Below are 18,172 nucleotides of genomic sequence, written 5' to 3' on the forward strand. Positions count from 1 at the left end.
TCCAAGGCTTTGTGCTCTTCTGATCAGAACTGTGATTATTGTTTTACTTGGGCAAGATTTTGGAGATCGCTGTGCCAAACGTCAGGTACAGCCATTTCTCCCTTGGCATGGCGCACGCCAGGAGCTCCAGGTGGTGCGGTGGGCAGCAGGACCCCCAGGGCAGTGCCCTGGGGCACACGAACTGACCTTGACTAAAATGCTCTGGCAGATAGCCCCTTGTGCTGAGCAGGTTGCAACAGCCCAAAGATTGCAGCTAGGGAGAAACTTTGTACTTTTAGAGGGTGGCATCCCTGCCCATGGCAGGGGGGTTGGAACTAGATGATCCTTAAGGTCCCTTCCAACCCCAGACATCCTATGATACATTCAGAGAGGTGACTTTGTTTCCTTTTCTATGTACAAACTCTTGTTTTGTTGTTGTCATTGTTGTTTTCCATCTGAAAGCAAGCATCCTGTGTGTGTTGCTTCGTTTGCAGCAGTAGCAGGTATCAGGCTGTTGAATGATTTCAGCCTCTTCCCTGGGGCACTTGTTCAGAGCTGCAGTAGCAATTATGATGTTTGCAAATCCTTGAAACTGTACCTTTAGTTTTCAGTGCAGCAGTTTTTCAGATGTTTGTAGGTGCTGCAGGTGACCTTGAATGGGGAATTTTACAGCAAGGAGAACCTTGCAATAACCAATTAGCAGCTGCAAAGGCTTGGAGATTACTTGTGAGGCTCCTATCTGGAGGAGCTGCGAGCAGCAGTCAAATTGAACTGCTGGAATCGGGTTAATGGAATTTCATGCTAGACTGAGCTCAATGCAAGCCCTACACTGTGGCATATTTCTAAAAATTAAAACCGAATAAATTGTGAGATAGTTTTTACCAATTGTGGTTCAGCAAATTAGATAGCCCCTGGACCAATGAGAAGGTGCCAAGCAACTGATGAGATTTTGTGTTTAAAAAATGTGGGGTTTTGTGAGAGCTTCTTAATAAGCAATTGTGATTGAACCAGCTCGTGTGATTGCTTGGGGATGCAGAAGTGCTTTCTATTCTGCTTTTTTTTCAAAACGAATTTGTAGCTTCCTACGTTCAGCCTGAACTGGCACAGGAGTGCAATTCTCTTTGATATCAGATAGTAACAGAGTTGGAGCTTGATAACAATTCCTGTATTTCACAACAATATATTTATATTTACCTGTCATTTTCTCATAAGGTGAGAGACAGAAGTCAGCGTTGTGAAGGCAAAGCTCATTTAAGGCTCAGTTTTATACTTGGATGGCCTTGAGCATGTTATGGGTTGGCATTTCTGAGGCAGTGCTCAAGGTTTAAGACACTGAACGCTCCTGGCCGCGGTGCAGTTTTCCCGTCTGATGGCAGCGGTCCGTAAGGATGCCCTCCAGAGCCGCCGCTTGCCAGCGCTCCAGGAGGTCGATGCTACCCGCACCTCGGGTGTGGTCCTGGGACCCCCGCTCTAGCTCCGCACCCACCCGCGGGTGTTGTGGAGGTCCCGTGGGTGGCCGTTCAACGTGGGAGAAGCTCCCCCGGCCGTGAGCAGAGGACGGACGGACGCATCCTGTAAGCTGCAGGAGGAGCTGGCGGCTGGAGTGCCCGGGGACGTGGCTCCTGGATTCTCACGGAGCTGAGCTGGGGATGAGCCGGGCAGAGCCACGTGCTGTGTCTGACCCGCACCCAGGGCGCTTAGGGAGGCTTCCGTAGCTTGGTGTGGCTTTGAGCTAGCAAAGAGCTGATTAACGTGGGATTTCAGGAGCATTCTCTGTTTTCCTCATGACATTTCTGCATGTTGTTTTCAGTAATTTTTCTCTTTTCTCCATCTCTGTCCCTGCAGAGAGCCAAGATTGGCACAGGGTCCAAGGCTGCAGATGAGAAGACAACAAATGCCATTTCTAAGTTCGATAACAACGGGAGCAGAGATCGGATGAAACTTTCAGATTTCAATTTCCTGATGGTGCTGGGAAAAGGAAGCTTTGGAAAGGTGTGGTAGGACATACGCATTTGCACGTGCTGTATTTAAAATGTTTGTAACATTTCTGAGCAGTGGCCGTGTGGCTGCTCTAGCCCAGGAGTCCGGAGCCCTGCTCTGCCCTTGCTCTGCCTCATGTCTGGTAACTGGGGTCCGGTTGTTGGCTGCCTTTGGGGCTCTGGTCCTGCTGCGTCACAGTGACAAAGACTTGAGGTGTCGGGTTAGACCAGCACCACAATGAGACGCTCTCTTCGGGAAGCAGGGTGTGTACTGTGTCTTTAAAGCTCTTTTATTTGGGCTTTTTTTTTTTTCCCCTTTAATAATTACAAATATACATGAACATTTTAATTAACTTTCCAGGCTGGTTATGAGTGGTAACAGAATTTCATTCTTCTAGTAATTATGTGACTCGGAGCCTTCATTTTTCTTGGGGTGTTGCCAACTTTGTCATGATTTCCATTAGAAATTCCAGTCCCCGGACTGCTGCCGTGACTTCAAAGCCCAGGCCAGGAGAAAGGTGGCTGGCTGCGTGCACCAGCGCCGCGTTCGCGGCTGTGACAGATGGCCTGACGCTGCTCTGATTAGCGAACTGCCTTAATTGCAGGGAACAGTGCTCTGCCTCCAGGCAGATCTCTGGGGCGGAGGCAGGACAGAAACACGAGGGGAGCGCTGCCGACACACCCGCAGCGCGCACAGGGGCGAGCCTGCCCGTCCCGGCTGGCACCCCGTCCCTCCCAGCCTCCTGCCGCTGGCACCTGAGCTCTGGGAGCTCCCAGCCTCTGCCCGGAGCTTGCCGCCTCCCTGGAGGGGCCCGTGGAGAGCTCAGAGAGGCACTGGCACAGCTTTAGCAGAAGGACGGGGGCAGCTCATGGTGGTGCCCAGCATTCAGAGCACCCCCGTCGCCCCTGCGGGCGACGCTGCTGTCGCTCTGTTTTACATGTCTGCTGCACGATGGCAACCTGGGTGAGCAAGCAAGCACAGTGCTAGTGCCCGTGCTGCTCCAGCCTTGTTCAGCGGTGCAGGTGATGGCGCTGGAGCAGCTCAGTTGCTTGCAGGTCCCAGCAGGCGCAGCACACAGCTCAGCTCTCCTCCCGCAGCTGCCGGGTGCTGGAGGCAGCCGCGGAGGTACGCGGGGTGCGGGGGTGCCTGCCTCATCCCAGCAGAGCCAAAATCCCAGCCCTGAACACCACTTACTGCTTTTACCCTCCCTCCCTCCCAACAAACAATCTCTTTTAAAGTCTGCTGCTTGGCATCTGGAAGCTGTAGTTGTTTTTTCCCCCCTCTTCCTTCTTTTAATTTGAGAAACATTAGCAAACTCTTCAGTCGGCATCATGGCTTATATAAGGGAATGTGTGACAGAAACTGTTCCCTGGAACAGAATGTTATAAATATGCTAATTAGCGCTTATTAAAACAGCACATTGGTTTGTACGGGGAGATGCAGCCTCACCCTCACGTGTGCCTGCGCCTCGCCAGGAGCCTTGCCCCGCGTTTCCGCTCCCGCGGCCAGAGCGGGCACTGCAGCGTGCTCCGGCGCCGCGCTCTGCTGCGCGCTGCTGCCGCCCAGCCTCTGCTGCGTGGGTCCCCGCAGCCCCTGAGAGCTCCCCGAGTGTGAGCGGGGTGTCAGTGAGCCCGTCGCAGGCGTCAGCTCGTTAACCTGGTGGCACCGGCAGCTCGGATTTGCTGCCGCGTGTTTTCCTTCCTCCTCTGCTGTGGCTGTGCAGGATGAGGAGTACCCATGTGTTGGCCTTGCTTTCTCTGCGTTCAGCATCAGAGTATCTCCAGTTATTACGCTGGAGCATTCCCAAACAAATACTGTATATTACAGGAATAAATCAAGTTAAATATTAGCTTTTTGTGCACCAAAAAGAAAAAAAAAAAAAAAAAAAAAGCAGTTTACTTTCCAGAGAGTGAGCTGGCAGATGAAAGTCCCCACTGAGCCAAGCAGCAAGGTCTGGGGGATGGAGGTTCAGCTCTGGTTTTGCACTCTGGAAGACCAGAAAATCACGGGATTGAACACCTCACACGGGCTTGCATAGTTACCATAGGGGTGCTCAGCAGCAGGATGCGGGGCAGCCCTCGGTGTCCCTGCCCCGGCTGCTCTGGGGCTGCCCCCAGCTGCCCCCTGCCCGGGCTGGGCTGGCTCTGCAGGCGCCCCCGGAGCTGCAGGCGGTGGCAGTCCCCCCCCCGGCTTGGCAAGGGGACGGGAGATGTTCCCGACGGAGGAACACAGCGCTTGGCACAGCCCGCCCCGGGTTTGCTTTGCTGTAATATAAATAGAGAGAAGTTAAATTCTGGGGCTTGCTCATATTTTTGTAGCTAATCAATCTGTTATGCTATCAAACTGTCAGTCGTTTTGGGGGGGTTTAAGGTGTTTTTCTGAGTAGGGCTGATACTTTTGCCTCTGCTGTTATGGATTAGAGTGCAATGGGAGACAATTTGACAATTTTTGTGTCCCATGAAAATCTTCACGCTGTGAAGTGCTCTCCTGCCCCATCCTGGTGTGGAATGTGTCAGAGGACTGGCACCTGGTGCACGCAGGCAGAGCAGCGGCCAGGGCCCAGTCTCTGGCTTGCAGAGAGGTGCTCCAGCCCTGGGCACCTGCTGCATGGTGCTTGCATGCCGCCTCCTCGCAAACACGCGTGTCCTGCGCAGCACGGTTCAAGGCGTTAGCAAACTGCTCTGGGCGAATTCACTTGTCCTAATCTTTTTGTGTTTACAAAGCAAAGGGTACAAATCTTCCTCGCTGTCATTAGCAGACGTTGCTGAAGCCGGCTCATCACTGGCTGTCCTTCCCCTGAGAATTCAGCTGTATCCATGCTGCAGTCACCATAGGAACCGCGATGCCAGCGAGCTGGAGCCAGCCCTGCCGGTGCACCGAGAGCGCAGAGCTCGGCGCGGAGCTCAGCCTCGTGCACCAGGACAGGCTGTGGGTGCCGAACCTGCACCGTGCCGGCACCGCGCCGCGGAGCAGCTGCAGGCAGGGCCTGGGGTGCTTGCCCCAGCCCCACAGGCTGCGAGCTGCCCTGCCTGCTGCTCGGGGAGCAGGCTGTCTGCTAATGCTCACAGACTTCATGCTTGTCGGGCAGGGTGCAGGAGGTATTTTTGTGATGGGCTGTAAAGCAGAGCCTGCAATCCCATCTGCATATGCAAATTCAGAGTGATTACAACATCCTGAACAGCATTAGTCTCGATTTAACTTCTGTAGCTGCTCGCTCTGCCAGCCCAGACGTGAAAGAGCGATACAGTAATGTGGATTTCTGCATCCCCCTTGCACACACCCAGACGCGTACTCGCCCTTGCCCACCGAATGCCCCTCCGCCATGTGTGCAGTACCGCTGATTTGTAGGCAGCTGCAGAGAAGCCCTTTTGCATTTTACATGTCAGTAATGCAGGGCTGGTTGGCTCAGCTGTGGCTCAGGACTGCTATGTCATTGGAAAGCTACCGCATGAAACATTTACAGTCCCTGTAAGCCCTGGAGCAGTTTTTTGCATTAATTCAGTGCACCAGCAAACCTCTGCCTCTCGCCCCGCTGCAGAGACCGAGCGCTCTGGGTGCTGGGAGCTGTCCCCTGGTCGGTGGGGACGACTCGATGTAACCCCCCCGCTCTGCCTGGGATTTTCTCCCCTACAGGCCTCCAGTCGGCAGAGTTCAGTCCCCACAGCGCTATTTACTGCTACCGAACCCCATTCTTCAGCAGCTGATTTTATCTTTACATTTGATCTTTTTGTACCTCCAGGGAAATTTCCTGGTGTGTTCATCTCCAAACACACTCCGTTACCAACAACAACGCTCTCTCCCCTGAGAGTCCCCAAGCAAAATATCTTGAAAAGCACCAGGATGCTTTCCAAGCTCTGCTCCATGCTGTGATTTCTCTGCTTCCCAAGTGGACTCCTCCTGCTGTTCCCCCCGGAGCAGTCCGTCCCTGGCAGTAACAGATGCTAGGTTCAGAGATTCCCTGTTTTATTTGCTTTTTCTCTGAAAGGGTTATGCATAGCAAGGTACGTCCACACAGTGGTGACACTGCATGTGATCCACTGACTTCCACGTAAGTCTTCATTTTCTCTCAACCTGTCCTTGTAGTGGCTGCTTCTCTTTTCCACCAACTTTGAACTGCCAGAGCCCAGGTGGGCTCTCCCAGCCTTTAAAAAATCAGCCCCGTATTTTAGCACCTGTGCACAGCAGCATTGCTCTAGTGCTTGTGCCCCGTGCTGCAGAATCTCAACTTTCTTTAAACATCAGCAAGTAAATAAATCCGTTACTGAAGTCGCTGCTCTGCTGTCAGTCTGCTTTTTAACACTGCCGATGGATGAGGACGGCGTGTGTTCGCTGCAATCCTGTGCCCCGCTGATGAAAATGTAAATGTCAGTGGCTTTTCCAAAGCACTTGGCGCTCGGAAGCCCTGATGCCTTCCTCGGCTAATCCTGACAAGCAGAGTGTCAAGGACAGCCAGCCTGTCACAGAGCCAGAGCCAAGCGCATGAAATGAGCCAAAGAGCCACATGCTTTTAAAAAGTACTCCCTAAATGTGCCTGTTATTTTTGCTCTAACAAGTGGGCGGGCAGCAGAGACCTCAGCCTGGCGGCTCGTTGCTGCGGCCCCTGCCTTGCTGCCTGGCGGTGGCAGCCGCCGTCCTGTCCCCACGCCTGCTCTGCCCCAACGGGACCGGGGGGCCAGGGGTGGCCACTGGCCCTGCCGCGGGGCAGCTCCGTGCCCGGCTCCTGCTGCCCTGTGGGGACAGCCAGGGGCCGTGGTAGGGGCAGCACGGCGCGGGTCGTCTCTCCTTAGCCCTGCCTGGGACCTGCCGGCGCTCTCGCTGCAAACCCGCTCTAGAAACGCCTTTCAGTTCCTTGCAGTTCCACCCTTTTGATGTCGAGTTCTCGTAATTTATTTTCAAAACATCCTGACTGCTGTTCCTGATGTGACTGGAGGATTTCAACAAGAATCTTCCAAATGTAGAGCAATTCATTTCCACTGAGCTCTCAAATCTAACGTGATGCGAGACTGAGGGAGAGGAGCGGGGGTGCAGCGCGCTCCCGAGCCCCCTTTGCTTTGCTGGCAGCAGGAGGAGCAGCTTACGCTGATGGAGCGTGGTGGAACGGCTGGGGGGATCCTCGCTGGGGCGGGTGTGATTAATGAGAGAAATTTGCACCAGCAGAAGCAGTGCATCCCATTTATTGCAGTGAATAAATCTGCAAATGGGTGAAAATGGTTTAAAAAGTGAGGTTGAATGGATTCTTCTGCATGAGAGGGGGATTTGGCTGGGCGATGGGCTGGCACGTAATGAGGTTTTGCTTACCGTGCGCTTTGGGGAGGGTGTGTGCGAGGCAGAGAAAATCTTGCTGGGTTTTGTGTACTATTAGCTATGTACTAACTTTTCCACTGCAAGTTTTTACCATTAAAAAAGTGGTGAGATGGTGAATGGTCCGGAACTGCGTCGTGGGCAAAGCACCTTGGGCTCGGGTCGCCAAGGGGCCTGGGCCATAAGGACGTAAATGTGTTACCTGTTACAGCAAGAGCTCCCAAATACTTTTGGAAACATCACTGGTAGCTTTCTGTACCATTTGGCACCTGAATCTCTTCTGAAGGTTGTAATGAGAACTGCACAATACTAAGCAGAAACGTGGCAGATGTGTGTTTACCAACATCCCACACGTGTTCTGTCCCCGGCGCAGGTCATGCTGGCAGAGAGGAAGGGCACCGACGAGCTCTATGCCGTTAAGATCCTCAAGAAGGATGTTGTTATCCAGGACGATGACGTAGAGTGCACCATGGTCGAGAAACGAGTGCTGGCTCTCTCCGGGAAGCCTCCGTTCCTGACCCAGCTTCACTCCTGCTTTCAGACGATGGTGAGTGCCAGCGCCCTGCCCGGGGAACCTCGGCCGTGCTGCTCTGCGTGCCCAGGGCAGGCGGGGAACCCCCGCACCGGACACGTTGGGAGCCTGGCGCTTTGCAAACCAGGTGTCGTTCTCTTGGCTTCGCTCGTGAGCCAGTGGGCAGAAACCCTCTTTGAGACTCCCAGCACTGCCGGTGTCCCGGGGCTGGTGCTTTCCTGGGCTACTGCTTGTTTACGCATTTTAGCTTTTCTAAAACGTGCCATTGCTTTCAGCAAACTTATAACTTGCTCGATTTGCTTGCAGAAATGCCTTCATGAACAAAGTGTTTGTGTGTGCACGTTAGGCTGGAGGCTGTAACGGAGAAGATCTGCGCCCTCGAGATTTTTTCATTAGGCGACTTTTGATTGCGTTGATGTGGTTTTGCAGCCCTTCAGAAGGCCCCCTGCCTGTGACTGGAGTTATGATTCAATAGCGAAGTGCTGTGCTTTATCTCTGAATTCATTCTCGTGATCAAAAATCAGAGTAGGCAGTGAAAACTAATACAAAATGCAGGAAATTCAGTTTGAAATGGGTGTGCTATTGAGTTTGTACAAATCAGAAACGGGGATGGGGAGTGGGGAAGCGGAAGGGGGACTTTTAAAGCAATCTCTGGGCAGCCGTTGGGCAACCTGTAAATGAAAATGTCCAGGTATGTGTCAGCAGGAGCGGGGAGAGGTAATCAGTGCAGCCCTTTGGAACGACGACAATGCTATCCAGGAGGATTACATTTTAATATTATCCCAGAAATTTCATTTACCAAACACATTCAGTGTATTTAAAGAGTGTGGACCAGCTTTGCAGCACAGTAATCAAAATGTGGCAGGAGAACCTATTTCACACAGCATCTCTGTGGCATCTGAAGTGAGTCAGTGCGGGATTATTCCTGGCAGACCTATAGTAGCTTAATAGTAATCGTATTTGTAATGTAATCAAAATGTATAGCAGGGTGTATTATCAAATGCTGGCACAAAGCACTTTGATTTCTGGGAGCACAGTCCAGCGCGTCCTTCTCAGCCTGGGCTGTTAGCTCAGCTGACAGCTGGGGGAGAGAAAAGCCTGAAATCTGTGTTTTAAAGAAGTGAAGATAAGCGATGAGAGAACTGCGTGGGCCTGGAAGGAGAGGGAAGCTGTAGCCCCCTGGGGACCAGACTGCGGGGCCCTGGGGCTGTGCCCAAAAAGGTGCAGGGTCTGCACATGGGCTGCTGGGAGGTGCTGATGTACCCGGCCTTCCCTTCCCTTCCCTTCCCTTCCCTTCCCTTCCCTTCCCTTCCCTTCCCTTCCCTTCCCTTCCCTTCCCTTCCCTTCCCTTCCCTTCCCTTCCCTTCCCTTCCCTTCCCTTCCCTTCCCTTCCCTTCCCTTCCCTTCCCTTCCCTTCCCTTCCCTTCCCTTCCCTTCCCTTCCCTTCCCTTCCCTTCCCTTCCCTTCCCTTCCCTTCCCTTCCCTTCCCTTCCCTTCCCTTCCCTTCCCTTCCCTTCCCTTCCCTTCCCTTCCCTTCCCTTCCCTTCCCTTCCCTTCCCTTCCCTTCCCTTCCCTTCCCTTCCCTTCCCTTCCCTTCCCTTCCCTTCCCTTCCCTTCCCTTCCCTTCCCTTCCCTTCCCTTCCCTTCCCTTCCCTTCCCTTCCCTTCCCTTCCCTTCCCTTCCCTTCCCTTCCCTTCCCTTCCCTTCCCTTCCCTTCCCTTCCCTTCCCTTCCCTTCCCTTCCCTTCCCTTCCCTTCCCTTCCCTTCCCTTCCCTTCCCTTCCCTTCCCTTCCCTTCCCTTCCCTTCCCTTCCCTTCCCTTCCCTTCCCTTCCCTTCCCTTCCCTTCCCTTCCCTTCCCTTCCCTTCCCTTCCCTTCCCTTCCCTTCCCCTCCCCTCCCCTCCCCTCCCTTCCCCTCCCCTCCCCTCCCCTCCCCTCCCCTCCCCTCCCCTCCCCTCCCCTCCCCTCCCCTCCCCTCCCCTCCCCTCCCCTCCCCTCCCCTCCCCTCCCCTCCCCTCCCTTCCCCCCGGGGCTCAGCCCCAGCAGTGGCACTGGGAACAATAAATTCCGGCTGGACGGGGACTTGGTGGTGGCACCGACTCCTGTTCACGGTGCGGAGTCAGGCGGGAGGTGGACAAACCAAATGGCTGATTAGAAGGCGGCGTTGGAAGGAGCCCCAGGAGCCGTGTGCTGGCTGCTCCGGAAAGGGGCCCCGTGCCGCCAGCTCCGTGCGGGCGCTGTCTCAGTATCTGCACCTTGCTGCTGCTCGGCGAGCTCGGGAGCTCCAGACTTGGAGAGACCCTGTCCTTCCTCCCACGGCAGGAGCAGGACAGATCCGTCTGCGTCCCCCTGTTCCAGCCTGTGGGCTGGCCAGCCATCTGGCTGCTTTATTCGTGATTTTTTTTTTTTTTCCCTGAGGCAGCATCATTCTCTTCTCCACCCAAATGAGGAAAGCTCGAATCCTGCTTTTAGAGCTCAGCTGGCTGTTTCAAGAGACCGTCTTTTTAATATTCTTCCTCCCTGAAGTTGATCGATATATTTAGGAAGCAGCTGCAAACAAGCACGGTGTTGCTTGGCCTTCCAGTTCCCGTCAGCAGACAGCGGTGTGACAGTGGCTGCTGAAGGTGACCCCCTGCGTGGCTGCTGCGCCGCGAGGCTTGGCAGCGGCGGGCAGGTGCAGAGGGGTACGTGTGGCATTCCTGGTCCTCTGGTGAGCTGAAAGCCCTCTTCTATCCCATCAGTGCCACGTGTTTTACACAGCCCGACTGCCCCTCGGGTGCTGTTCTTCCGTATCGTTAAGGCTGCAGCTGCCGGGGTGCCCCGTGCAGGGCCAAGGTGCTGCGCCCGGCTGAGGAGCCGATTACCCCCGTTACCCGAGCGACTCCGTAGCCGTGGTTATGGGAATGCTCGCATTTGCATTTCTTCTGGGCTCCTTGTCCTCAGTGTCCTAAAAGCAGGACGTGGCTTTTTTGAGGAGGAAATGAAGTGAAGAATGAGGATTATTATGTAACGCCACGAACCTGGAGCTCTCCCAGCGCTTCAGCCTCTGTGTCTCTGCTTTGGGGTGTCTGCAAGGAGGGCTCGGGGCCGGGGCAAGCCTCGCTGCCTAGGGCTGTCTGCGGGCTCCTGCACACTGGGGCCCCGTGGGCAGGTTTGTGAAGGTTGTAGGGAGCTGGTTGTTGTAGGAAGGGTGACTCAGGCCTGATGCGACAGCGCTTCGCTGTTCCCATCCGCAGCTGACGTGCGCCCGTGCTGGAGCACAGATGCCTGCTGGTAGTAGGGAAGATCCATTTGGGCGGCCGTCTGTGCCCCACTTCTGCAGGCGCTCAGGCGGTCCGAAGACGTCGCTTTTCCCTCCCCCAGAAAAGCTCTGTGCTTGTGGCAGGGGGAAGCTGACATGTTTAGGTTGGTGGTTTTGGCGGTCCTGCGTGATTTTCTTCGGAGACATTTCCCATTTGAAAAAAAGAGCTGTGAAACATCAGAGGGAAGTGGCATTTCAAGGGCATGGCTCCTCCAGGGTAGAGGCGTCCCTGGCATCGAGCTCCCGCCTGCCCACGGCTCCCGTGCCTCCTGGGACTGGCAGGGCTCATGCTAGAGCCCTGCTCGGGATGCTGCATGGCCGGACGCAGCTGCTTTTGGTTTATTAACCCACGGTTCTGAGCTTTGTGGGAATACTCGGGTCTTGTTTCTCGCCTTGCTGATCTCCTTGGGCTTGGGGCAGGGCACAGTGTGAGCCCAGGGTGCCCCGGCATGTGGGCTTGGCTTCCACTGGCACAGCAGGCTGCAGAGAAAACCACGACTTTTAAGAGCTTACCTGGAAATTTCTCAGGTGTGTGCCTATGTGGCTGCCACAGTGTGGAAGCAGGGGAATGCTTTAATACCAGCTAGGTGCTGGCTCACCAAATGCCTTGCAAAATGGGTTCAGTGAAGAATGAAAACTAATTCGTTAATGGGAATGAAAAACCTCTGTTGTGGGAATTCTTCCACTTGCTATCAGATCTATCTGCAGGAGTGCATGAGGTTCAAGTCCAGAGCACTGGAAAGGAATTACCACATCTGTCTCACGGGCTCCGTATGAACACAAACTCCACCTGCACCCCTTGGGGAGGGCAGTAATGGTGATTGTATTGCCATGAAAAATACAGACCAGAGCTGTCAATTGCTTTGGCCATTATTTGTGACCTCTGCAAATTCCCTGCTCTAATAATTCTGCTGCTAATTGTTTGCTTTTTTTCTTTAGGATCGCTTGTATTTTGTGATGGAATACGTGAATGGTGGGGACTTAATGTACCAGATCCAGCAGGTTGGGAGGTTTAAAGAGCCACATGCTGTGTAAGTTCAACAGACCTAGTCTGATACCTTCAGGGTAGGTATTTGATGTATTTGTGTCAGTCTCTGGAAAAACAATCCAAGGCACAGGCTTTTGTGGTGCAAGTCCTGAGCGAAAAGAGAGGGGAAAGGAAGGACAGCAGGAGTGGGAAGACGCAAGACAATTCTTTGGTGCTAAGGACGCCGGTGCCTCCGGCTCCTCTTTGGGGTACGTTGCACTTGTCAGTGGGTAGATAACTGACCTCCATGCGCGTACCAGACAGGGAGGTTTGGGGGAGGCGCAGGTGTAGGAGGCAGCTGAGGGCTCCTGCCCGCAGCGCTGCCCCCACACCTCGGTTCTGCCCGCGCACACCCCTGGGATGTACGAGGGACATTTGGGCTTTGGCTGCTCTGCAGGGGTTGCCAACCGGGGTGCTCACTGGTGGCTTTTGGCTCCTGCTCCCTGTGATCTGGACAGAGCAGGATGTGTTTGTGAAACCCTTCATATGCTTAATTAAATAACTTAAACAGTGAACGGAGCCCGGATGGGTTTGAACCAGCATCAGGCACACAGGGCACTCTGTAGCTCTGGCACAGCCCTCCGAGACCCAGAATATTCCTCAAAGAAAACAGTGGCAGTGCATGTTATCCCCTCCGCCTCACCAAGATGACAAATAACTTTTCAAGCTGCATTGCCGGCACACAGTAACAAACAGCCATAGATCCCAGCTCTCTCTTAATGAGAATTTGTGTAACGAGAAGTGACAGCCCCCTGCTAGCCCACAGCAACCTGATCACGTCTCTGCCCGTTACGGAGCGGAGGGTAGGTTGTGTCCTTCTCGTGTGATGCTTGTCTGGTATTTTTATGTTGTGGCTGCCTTTATCCTTTGGTCATGTATGCCCAGTGTGTTTCTTCTAGTGCAATTGGATCTGAAAGGTTTTCATTTTGATTTATCTCCTTTAATTATCAGTCCTTCTTTTAAATCTTTCATTTCAGATTCTACGCTGCAGAAATAGCCATTGGCCTCTTCTTCCTGCAAAGCAAAGGCATCATTTATCGGTAGGTGAGCAAGTTCCTCCGCCCTCTCTTCCCCAGAGAACTGCAGCCGGAGCAGGTTACAAGGACAGCAGCGCAGGGGCTGGCCCAGCTGCCCCAGGGCCCTCTTGTGTGCCACTGCCACAGGCGGAGGTTGGCGGCCGTGCACCGGGCGTGCGTGCCCAAACCAGGGCTGGGAGCCTCGTGGTGACACTGTTTTTACAGAGTGTGCTTGTCTTTGTCCTGGTTTTATAGGAAAGAGAGCTCATAAAAGCAGCCTTGATTCTTCTTTTGCCTCTGCTCCATGCGTTTCTCTCCATACAACGCGTGCCACTGGCAGCAGAACTGACTCTGAGCCACGTGTTTTGCTGCAGGGCACTGTTTTCTTATCATTAAATTAAAGTAAGTGCTTATGGAGGGGTTATTCTAAGAGCTCAGTGCAAGTCTGTCACTTATAGTCAGATACTAAAACTTCTTTTCCATTCGCAATATGATTTACAGCATCCAAGGTTAGCTGGATGACTGCTGAGTGCGGGGCCATGCTCCGAGGCTGCTGGTTAAGCACTGAAACTCGTGAGCCGCTGCCCTTCCCAGCTCAGGAGTATTCCCAGCGCCCAGGGTAGAGCAGAGCATCCTAATGAGTGTCAGACAGCATTAAGTGCTTGCAAAAAGGAAACGCCAGCTGCACTACTGAGTTGTGAGTTGCTGGAGTTCTGAAGATGAAAGAAGCGGAACAAGCCTGATGTGAGGGATGATTTTTGCCATCAGCTGCTGCAGAGAGAGATTCTGGGTCTGCCAGTCCCCAGTGCCCCTTTCTTCCTCCAAGCCTGAACACAGACTCGTGTTCACTTGTCTTTGGCTGATCAGGGCTGGAAGCACTGACTAGAAAAAAACTGTCTTAGAAAACAGCAAGAAGTCGTAAATTTTGCTGTTCCTTCTATTATGCTCTTACCTAACCAAGCAAAGTTGAAGCATGCCAAGCAGAAGTATTTAAAGTGTATTTTCGCCTGTCAAATGTTTTTGGATCCAAGAGCAGCCCGATACACTCCGTGTGCGAAGCACGTTATGACAGTGACACTGTTCTGCTGTAGCTTTGGTCCCAGCCCTTCATATGCCTCGGTCCGTGTTCGCAAATTGTGCCCCAAATGCCGAGTGTTTGCCACGAAGCTGTCCTTCAGCTCGGAGGACCCATCCTGGTGGGGGCAGGCAGCGCTGGGAACTGGTCGGGGATCGCCTCGGCTGGAGGCACCTCCGGGTTGTGCTGGGGAGCAAAGCTCTGGTGGGAACGGCCACGGCCACCACAAACACGCCGTGGGCGAGGATCAGAGAGAAACACTCTGATTTGTGTTTTCATGGGGGAGAAAAGCACAGGTGATACAGGGACTTTTGCTGAGTAGGTACCTTCTTATTTGTTGCTGGTGAGCTTTAAACACACTTTGATTTTCATAGGTGCGAAAGAAAGAGCCGTTAAATCTGTCTCCCTGCCACACTGAGAGTATTTTCTGTCATACACTTAAAAGCGATTTGCCCAGCGTGGTGTTCCTGTGGGTTAAAAGTAAAATAAACGCTTCATCCTGACATCGCTGACTTGTTTGTACGCATTTCCCCACACGTTATCCTACAAAGAGCCCACGTGAGACGAGGCCGCAGCTCGCTCCCAGGGGTCAGGAGGTTTGTTACTGCTGCACGGCCTCGCTCGTGGTCGTCTGTGTAACCGCTTTACTTCGACTTTGTAGGGACCTGAAGCTGGACAACGTGATGCTGGACAGCGAAGGGCACATCAAGATCGCCGACTTCGGCATGTGCAAGGAGAACATTTGGGACGGGGTCACTACCAAGACCTTCTGCGGCACCCCTGACTACATCGCGCCCGAGGTAGGAGACCTGCAAGGCAGGAGGTGCTTGGGGACGGCGCTTCCAGGGGGGAGAACCTCCCTCCGAGGGAGAACCCGCTCAGCAGGAGCCACCGTGCTCCCGTGGGGTCCGAGCGGGAGCCGTGGGGAAGGTGCCGTGCCGGGGAGCCCACGCCCCTGCCGGCCCCGGGCTGGGAGAAAGGAATTACCCGTGGGTAACGGTTCCCTGGGAAGTGGAGATTTTTGGATCCCTCCAGCTTGCTGCCCGCAGGAAGGGCTGCGTGCCTGCGGAGGAAAAGCGCCCTGCCCATGCCTCGGGATCACTCCAATTGCTGTGTGTTTGGTTATCGCTGGCAAGATGAAGTCGCACACGGCACTTACGTGAAGTGCTGTATGGGTGCAATTTAATGTCAGATTTGTGAAATTCAGGTAGGTAATTATTCGCAGACGTCTGTTCCCGTGAAATAAAAATATCCCTCTGAAATCTCACTTTGCTGAATTTTCAATGATGAGATTAATATTTATTCGTTTAAATATTTTAGTGAGATTCTCTTTGCTAGGACGGAGTTAGGTGCACTTGTATGCTAAGCTATGCTGTGTTTTGCTGCAGCCAGAGAGGCTTTTAATTACTAGTTCAAATGTGTATTGCGTATCCTTGTCCCACCAAGATTAATATTGGTGTCCTATTGCTACGCAGCTCTCTTGCTCTGTGTGATTAATACTCTTTCAAAGCAGGACAAATGACCGGTTCTCTTGGTATTTGGCTGAGCATTATCATTTACACTCTTATTTTCTCCTGCTTGCTCTTTTTTTTTTTTTCCAAAAGAAAAACAGGAAATGGGAAATTAGGATAAAAATCACTGGAGTATCCAGGAATCCCATTAAAGCCTGCTAGCAGTAGGTCTCAGAGGAGAAAAGGTACACGTCCCCTCCTTCACAACTCAAAGCGGGGCACCGAATTCCATTGTGGCCTGCCGCAGGGTGGCCAAGGCAGTGGCAGGGCCCGGCCCCACGTCCTGCAGGGCTGCGTGTCCTCCCCGTGGGACCCCCGTTTTGACCTTTCCTGGCACGCAGCTGGCGAGGTCAAATTGCAGAGACAGGTTTTCTCGGAGGATTTCTTCCAGGCACTGCTGTCTTTTCGGGCCTTTCTGCTCTGCGCAGCTCATACCTACGTTTCCCCGAGCGCTCATAACCCATCCAGCACTCACGTGGGAGGGACTCGAGGTGCTCTCGGTGGAGGGATGTCGGAGCTGATGCTCGAGGTCTGATCTCAGCAGGATGTGTGCGAGGCCGAGGCCGGCCTCCAGGCTGGGTGAGGTGCCCGGAGGCTGGGGAGGCTGCACGCGGGACCCCGAGGCTGCGGGGCTGGAGGACGGCCGTGCGGGGCTGGCAGACCTCTCACACGGGCGGCACGCGATCGGCATTCGTGCCTGAGCGCGTGAGTCTTTGCAGAATAGAGTTCAGTAATTGAGAGGAATAAATCGGGTAATTGTTTTGCATTAAGTAGCAGATGGCGAAGCCCAAGGCCTGTCCAACCCCGAGCGCTGAAATGCCGCCCGTCAGCTGCACCGAGCAAACGAGCCGGAGCCAATCCCCGTGCCCTCCTGCAGGGCTGTTCCGTTACGGAAGTCACGGGATTTCAGATTTTACAACGTAAATCATGGAAAACATAGGAATATTCATGTTTTGGTGCCTTATCCAAAATAAATTTTGATTTTAGAAATTAAAAACAAAAATGAAGTTACGTCAGCATTGACTTCAACTGCAAAACAACCGCATTGCTCAGCTAAGGGTGGTGCTGTTTGGTTCTGTTAGTGTTTGCTGTTTGTTTGTGTGTGTGTGTGAGGGAGGTTCTGTAATAAATAAGAGAAAGCAAACTGGCAACCTGGAAGGCAGAGCGTTTTGACTACCCATATTCTGTAAGCGTGTTTTGAAGGGCCTCAGACTGTACACAGAGGGCCAAACTCTGGGTTATTTCAAACCAGCTGCACTGAAGTCAGCAGAAAAAAAAAATCGCATCAAGGTAACCACAAAGAGCTCCTGCTCCTGCCCCTGTTGAAGCGACATGCCTTGCTGTGAGTGCCCTGAAAGGGCACAGTACGTGTGCTGGGGTTTTGCCTGAATCGGAAGGAATCTGTCCAAAATCAGAGTGAATATTCTGGTGTGTTTTTTTCCCAATATTTAGTGCACATCCGTAGAGTGATTTCTTTTAAACTTACTGGATCCTTGGCCTATTGTGTGTTCTGTTTATAATTGCAATTTCACACTATTTTGGAGAATCGAGTCTCAGTAAATAACCTTGTCCTTTTGACCCCGACTACAGCTTGAAATTAGTTTGCGTTGTGCCAACAGGTGAGAAATGGATGTGTAATCCTGCTGTTTGTGTTGTTTTCAGATAATTGCTTATCAGCCCTATGGGAAGTCGGTGGACTGGTGGGCATTTGGAGTCCTGCTCTATGAAATGTTAGCTGGCCAGGTAATTGAATTTTAATTGATTCCTATGGGTTGGTGCTAAATTCCGTTGTGAGCATATGCCGACGTGCAATTTGTTCTGGTGCTGGCAAGCAACGGGGGCCTCAGCTCCATGCAGGAGATGGAGCTGGGACCGGAGCCGTGGCGTGGGGGCGAGGGGCTGCGCTGCTGCCCCCGGGGGCAGACAGGGAGACACCGCTGAGCCTCTGCTTGCTTTGCTCTAGGCTCCCTTTGAGGGAGAAGACGAAGACGAGCTCTTCCAGTCCATCATGGAGCACAACGTGGCCTACCCCAAGTCCATGTCCAAGGAGGCGGTGGCGATCTGCAAAGGGGTAAGGGCTGGCCGCTGGTGGCCGCGAGCAGCGGGCGTGCTCCCGTCGGGCTGCGGGCTCCCGGAGCAAGTTCAGTTGGGTTGTGGTGGATAAAGGCTGGCTAGGTCCTGATGTTGCATTCGTGGTTGTTGCTTGGGGCTGAGCCTCATCTTAGCCAGACAGCGTTAAGCAGGGCTATAAATATGGTTTTGTGTAGGAATTTTAAAATGTTAGCTTTTAATAGTTAATATTTAAAACTTCTGAACATTCTATATCTCAAAATAGTGTTTCTATCTACAAATGACACATCTTGCATTTAATGCTCCCACTGCTGTCCCTTTCCAGTTTTGGATTCCGAGTTGGTGTTACAAACAGGATGTTTGCTTCTCTAATGGGACAAT

At 53.1% G+C, this 18,172-nt stretch overlaps 1 protein-coding gene across 2 annotated transcripts in view; it reads left to right on the plus strand.

The window, feature by feature from the left end:
- PRKCB (protein kinase C beta) overlaps positions 1-18,172 on the plus strand; it is a 119,554-nt gene that overhangs the window by 78,944 nt on the left and 22,438 nt on the right. For both annotated transcript variants that reach the window (XM_080557486.1, XM_080557485.1), the window contains exons 9-15: positions 1,825-1,971; positions 7,634-7,807; positions 12,032-12,123; positions 13,097-13,159; positions 14,872-15,010; positions 17,384-17,464; positions 17,685-17,792. In XM_080557486.1, the coding sequence (XP_080413612.1) occupies positions 1,825-1,971; positions 7,634-7,807; positions 12,032-12,123; positions 13,097-13,159; positions 14,872-15,010; positions 17,384-17,464; positions 17,685-17,792 (804 nt within the window). The remainder of the gene's footprint in view (positions 1-1,824; positions 1,972-7,633; positions 7,808-12,031; positions 12,124-13,096; positions 13,160-14,871; positions 15,011-17,383; positions 17,465-17,684; positions 17,793-18,172) is intronic.

The sequence above is a fragment of the Anser brachyrhynchus genome (genome assembly GCF_964034855.1).
Source record: "Anser brachyrhynchus genome assembly, chromosome: 15".
In the NCBI taxonomy this organism is placed as follows: domain Eukaryota; kingdom Metazoa; phylum Chordata; class Aves; order Anseriformes; family Anatidae; genus Anser; species Anser brachyrhynchus.